The sequence below is a fragment of the Chionomys nivalis genome, chromosome 9, assembly GCF_950005125.1.
Source record: "Chionomys nivalis chromosome 9, mChiNiv1.1, whole genome shotgun sequence".
NCBI lineage: Eukaryota > Metazoa > Chordata > Mammalia > Rodentia > Cricetidae > Chionomys > Chionomys nivalis.
Window position 1 is genome coordinate 13085629 of NC_080094.1, and position 6103 is coordinate 13091731.

The 6103-nt window shown below is 52.1% G+C and overlaps 1 protein-coding gene across 1 annotated transcript in view; it reads left to right on the forward strand.

Annotated features, from left to right (window-relative positions):
* Positions 1–1840, forward strand: part of Slc13a3 (solute carrier family 13 member 3) — a 55679-nt gene extending 53839 nt beyond the window's left edge. The window contains exon 13 of the mRNA XM_057780814.1: positions 347–1840. Within this exon, the coding sequence (XP_057636797.1) occupies positions 347–523 (177 nt within the window). The 3' untranslated portion in view covers positions 524–1840. The remainder of the gene's footprint in view (positions 1–346) is intronic.
* Positions 1841–6103: the final 4263 nt, after the last annotated feature.

Below are 6103 nucleotides of genomic sequence, written 5' to 3' on the forward strand. Positions count from 1 at the left end.
GCCAGCCTGGGTCTTGGGAAGCCTCCATGGCCTACACTTGTGGCTGGCTGCAGCACTGCCAGCTGTGAGCTGAGCCATTTGTGCACTGCCAGTGATGGGGAGAGCCAGCTGTGCACTGCCAGCTGTGGACTGAGCCAGTTGTGCGATGCCAGCTGTGCACTTCCAGCTATAGCAAGAGGCAACTGTGCACTGCCAGCTGTGGGCCAAGCCAGTGTGCAATGCCAGCTGTGCACTGCCAGCTATGGGGAGAGCCAGCTGTGCACTGCCAGCTGTGGGCCAAGCCCCTGTCTCCTACCTGCTTCTGAGGGCCTGTGCTGTTGCTCTGCTCACTCGGTTTCCACTGCAGGTTCGGACTGGCCTCCTGATGAACCTCATGGGTGTCCTGCTGCTCAGCCTGGCCATGAACACCTGGGCACAGACCATCTTCCAGCTGGGTACCTTTCCAGACTGGGCGAACACCCACTCTACCAACGTCACCGCCCTGCCACCCACCTTGACCAACAGCACAGTTCAAATCCTTTGAGCTCTGCTGAGGACTTCCCTTTGTGCTGGGCCTTCCCCAAGGGCTGTTGCTGTCACTTGCTGCTAGGACCCTACAAGCTGATCGAGCAATTCTTTTCTGTAATCTAACTGGAGGCCGCAAGCAAGGATGCATGCCCTCCAGTGGTCCACTCGGGCCTCAAGCTCACTGTCTGCGGCACTTCCTCTCTCTTTCTCATGCATCTCAACACCAGCTGTCACCTGGATCTGCTGCCCGAGGAACAGGCTTTTCTCACGAAGCTGGTCTGTGGTCAGGGTGCAGGCAAGTCCACTTCAGCCACGAGGGACAAACCTGAAATGGCTTTTGTCTTGCACACCTGGGGTCGGGAGCTATCCCTGCCTATGGCTGCCACTGGCTTTAGGTCTCTGAAGACATCACCACTCTGCTGGGGGAGGCACTGTGGCTACAAAGTTCTAGGCCAGATGTTACAGCTGTTTACTGCAGACTGGTTTCTGCCCTTTTCTGTTTAGCCATCTCCCCCTGTAGACAACCAGCAGTTGGAGGCTGTCTTCCATTCCCTGAGGCGGAGGGAGGACACAGGCCTCCGGGAGTCTCTTTGCTGCCTCTCCAGTCCCCCAAGCAACATCACGGGGGTTTGAGAAACCCTAGCTCAAGTGTCTACCCAAGATGCTTAGGGTTCTCTTTTCTCATCTGATTCCCTTAGGCCAAAGCTCTAGGTCAAGCCCTGCCAGGCCCTCATTATCAGTCTAGGACCCTCCCATCTGTGGTCCTTGGGCTGTGTGGCTGCAGGCTGCCAGCTGTTTCTTACCCTCACAGCTGGGTTTGGCTTCTCAACTCCCACCCCACAATGGTCAATATGTCTAAATTGCAAAGGTTACAGTCTTTAGGGGGTGAGAGAAAAATCTGAAGATCAGTCAAGGCCTTGAAGAAAACCATGGCATGTCTGCAGATGGAGACCCTAAGATAGCCTGCCAGCAGAGGCTGGAGCCAGGAAGCAGGCAGTTGATGTTCTTACTCCCAGATCAAGCTTCGGGCATCCTGTGAACAGCGCAGGGTGGGGACAGCCGAGGGTAGAGCCTTCACTATCTTCCAAGGGTGGGCATCCCAGGGATGGACACTTTCTGATAAGGTACAGATGAGTCAGAGTGCTCTCCCAGAGCTGAGGGGCTCTGAGCCGAGGTGATACTATTAGACTGAATCAGCTCCATCCCTCCGGGGATGGATGATGGTGTCCCTCAGGGGATAGGGACAGACCACACACCAAGAAGCCCACAGCCTTGTGACTACAAGATTCACAATTTCTGATACTGCTGATCAAAAATGCGCTCAAATAAAGAATGTTGGTCAATACCGGATTTGATGATTCTTGGTCTCTCAAAACAAAACCCCCCATTCCTGGTCTAGAACTTCTGCAAAACTGACTTCTGGCTTGCCTTTCTGCACGTTCTCCCCTATGCACACTCACACTTCCGCAGCTGTCGGGCTGCTGTGGCATTTATTTTTATGTTTTACTCTTTTGTTTTGGTTCTTCAAGACAGGATTTCTCGGTGTAACAGTCCTGGCTGTCCTAGAACTCACTCTGTGGACCAGCTGTCCTCTAACTCACAGAGATCCACCTGCCTCTGCCTCCCAGAGTTCTGGAACTAAAGGCCTGCACCACTACTCCCCAGGACACTTATTTTGTTGTTCATTCCACTCCTCACCTTGTACAGTATAAACAAGAGCTACTCTCTGGCTCCCTGATGGGACTCAGATGTCTGAACCAGGTGCTGGGTGGCGTACAGCCAGTGCTTAGGAAGTACTTGGCTCATGAACTGACCAAAGATTTGAACATGCCCTCCGTCTTCTTTACTCCTCAGCTTGGTCCACTCAGCAGGCACTTAACCCGTGATGTGCTGACTCAAATGTAGAAGAAAGAGCAAGCGGTGGGGCAGCAGACATAGATCCAATGAGTGACAGTCATCATTGAAGTGGCCACATGATGGGCTGACTCAGGCCACGGGTTTCAGGAGAATTTCTCTGAGGAGGTGGCAATGGGTTGAAGCCAGACACAATGACTGGACACTTGTAGCTCTGTGGAAAGGAGAATATGGGGGTGGTGGGGAGTCTGGAGGAGGATGGAACAATGACCTCAGGTTCTGGGCTATCAACTGGGTCTTGAATGTCCAACTTCTGTCCCTTCCAGTGGCAGCTGTCCTTACCTCTCCTGTTGACCAGTCTCCAGGGCGTCACTGATCCCCTATACTGACTGGCTGTGCACAGACAGAGGCACTCACCGCGGTGATGTGGGAACAGGGAAAACTGAGTCACACGAAATGCATTAGGCTTCATCTGTGGCCTGCCAGGAGTGCCAGAAGTCAGAAAGGGCAAACAAGTCAGTGCCAGCCTGGTTTGTCATCTATAGCGCCTGGTAACCCACCCAGCATGGCAGCCTTGGGACTGATTGACTGATTTACACCTCGACCTCTGGGCAGAGCTCCGTGGAGGTCCCAGCACCTTGGCACCTCCCAGAACATGAGCAAAGGCCCTGTGGCATTGCTGGTGGCTGCCTAAACATGACAGAACTTGGCTAGGACAGGCATGACCCCTTGTAGTCACTAACCCTCTGGGGTCCCTCTTCGGGTGACTGCCCAGATCCCAGCCTGGACCTTGGTAAGCAACTGCATTCAGAACAGGAGTTGAAGATCTTAGTTCTAATTTATTTAATGTTTTTGGCCTATGGTTTGTGACTGACAGGAATTGTAGAGACTGAAATCTCAGCTGGTGGCGGCCGCTGCATCTCACTGAAGGGAAAAGAGAAGACGATGTGTCTTAGGGGGTCTCACAGCTGTGGAGACTTGGTGAAGCCCCCACCTGGTGGGATGAAGCACACATGGCTCACCATGTCAGAGTGCTCCCCAGTCCCACAGCAGTGCCTGCTAAGGCTTTCTTCTCTCTCCTTTGCCTCCAGTTAGACACTTGTCACCAAACTTCAGTGTCAGGAATGACACCTCTGAATGTGGGTTCCTATCTTTCTTGGGAAACCAAATGCCAAGCTGGGTGGGTGGTGCACACCTGTCTTCCTAGGGCTTAGGAGACTGAGGCTGCCATTTGCCCACCTAACATTTAGGTCACAGCTTGAGGGACTCCCCTCGGGTACTTGCAGTGATACAAAAAATGATCCTACTGCACGTGCTGGCTTTGTGGGGGCCTAGGCAGTTTGGATGCTCACCTTACTAGATCTGGATGGAGGTGGGTGGTCCTTGGTCTTCGCACAGGGCAGGGAACCCTGATTGCTCTTTGGGATGACAAGGGAGGGGGACTTAATGGCGGAAAAAGGAGGCGGTGGCTGGGAGGAGGCAGAAATCTTTAATAAATAAATAAATAAATAATTTTTTTAAAAAAATAAATACATAAATATAAATTATCTTGTCATGCTCTTGTGTATTTCTTACATGCTAAGCAGGTCATATCTGGGATACATTCAGTGGGACAAATACTTTATTATAAGGGATTTCAGGGCAGGCAAGATGGCCTAGCAGGTAAAGATGTTTGCTGCAAAACTTTCTGACCTGAGTTTAATCCCTAGGACACATACAGTGGAAAAATAAAACTAACTCTTCAGATTGTTCTTGGACACACACATACATTAATAAATGGTTTCTGGTGTTTTGTTTTTGATTTTTTTACTTTGAGACAGGGTTTCTCTGTAGCTTTGAAGCCTGTCCTGGAACTAGCTCTTGTAGACCAGGCCTGCCTCTGCCTCGCGAGTGCTGGGATTAAAGGTGTGCGCCACCACTACCCTGCTGGTTTTCAGTTTTTATTTTGTTACCAGAAACTTCTACGGCTCTTGCTGGTGGCTCCCATTCTGATTCTGTTAGGTTGTTTCTGGTAAGATGTGTATGTGTGTGTGTGTATATGTGTGTGTCCATGTCCGTGTGCATATTAGTGCACTAATGTGAGTGCCTGTAGGCCAGAGACAACCCTCAGCAGCTGTCCCCTGACCACACTAAACTTCAAGACACAGTTCAGTTGGGCTAGCCAGCTAGCTCCAGGCACCCCACTGTTTCCACCTGCCCAGGTTGGACTATGAGTGTATGCCACCATTGCTGGCTGCCTTTTCTCCATGGATTCTGGGGCTAGTTACTTGGGTTCTCGTGCTTACACAGTAAAGACGTTAGAGTTTGCGCCATCTCCACAGCCTGCTGGGAAGGTTACACCCACCCGGGCGTTCTCAGCCGAGTGTGCTGCGGCCACCTTCCCCCCCACCCCCCGCGGCCACCCCCCACCCCCCCCCCCCCGCGCTAAAAAGCACCAGGACACAAAGCACTGTGGGGCTGTGAGTTGAGTGGCCCTGGGAACAGCCGAAGACTCTCTACTTCCTCTTCATCTCGTGCCTCTGATTCCTTTAAGATTAAACTCCCACACCCAGCCCAGCCCTGTTGACTTCTGGTTACTCAAGCCCCTCCGGATGCTGTGGGCCTTGAGGCCAGGCCAGCCTTGCCTGAGTAGAGGTGACTTGCACGTATGCCAAAAGAACCCCTAAATATCTCTTGCCTTTTGCTCCCTAGGCTCTGTGCTCCAGCTCACCTTCAGTCACCTAGGGCTTCCCCAAATGGTCTCTGTTTCCTAACCAACCACCTACGGAGCTGGACAGAGGCTGACCATGATTTATGGGATGCAGTCCCAAACCCTGATGAGACCCAAGCTGGGGTGTGGAGATGGAATTGGGGGATATGGAGGACATCTGGCCTGAGCAGTCAAGTCTGAGCAGCCTGGATTTCACCCAGGCAAGGCTGAAACCCAGAGGGAAGGGTTTATGGTGTGAACATTTATGTACTGCCTTCTGAATACTTTGTATTTCCAAACCCATGGAATAGGTGCTTTGTTCTCATGTAGCAGGTGCTGCCGAGACTTCAGAGAGGGACAGCCCTAGCTCAAGGTCACACAGCACAGCGTGTGGAAGCCTGCATTTGCACGTAGATCTGTTGTCTCTACAAAGAGGCCAGCTAAATAGCTCCTTGAAGCCCACTAGACAGCAGAGGAAACCAAGCCTCCTATAAGACTGGCCAGCAAAATAAAAGTGTTAATGTCTCTCTGCCCCCCCCTCCGTGTGTGTGTGTGTGTGTATGTGTGTGTGTCTGTCTGTCTGCTCCCTCTCTTCCCTTCTCTGTTTACTATTTCCTTCTTTCCTGACCTTACAACCTTGGTCATTTTGGCACCGAAGTGTGAGTGTCCCATGGGAATACCTGGTACCCAGGCAATTGATGTGAACGCTAAGAGAGTAGCAGCTCCATAAGACCTGAGGATTGACAGCTTCTGGACTCTACTGTGTGCCAAGACTTTTCTTGGGCATGGGTGGGAGTGGATGAGAGAAGGCTCCTGGCATCCTGGAGGGGTTCACGGCTTTCTGAAGGTCTGGTCGCAGGTGTCTCCCTCAATTATGTACTAGGGAAGTCCCTTTCCCTATCAGGCCTGAGCCCATGACTCAGCAGGATATCCTTATAAGGGAAGACGGCTGGCTGTCAGCTCTGTTCTTTGTGTTTGAGTGGTGGTGGGGGGGGGGGGCCATTCCCATGACGGAGGAGGCCTCTTGGGTGCAGTCCTGGCGTAGACAGTGAT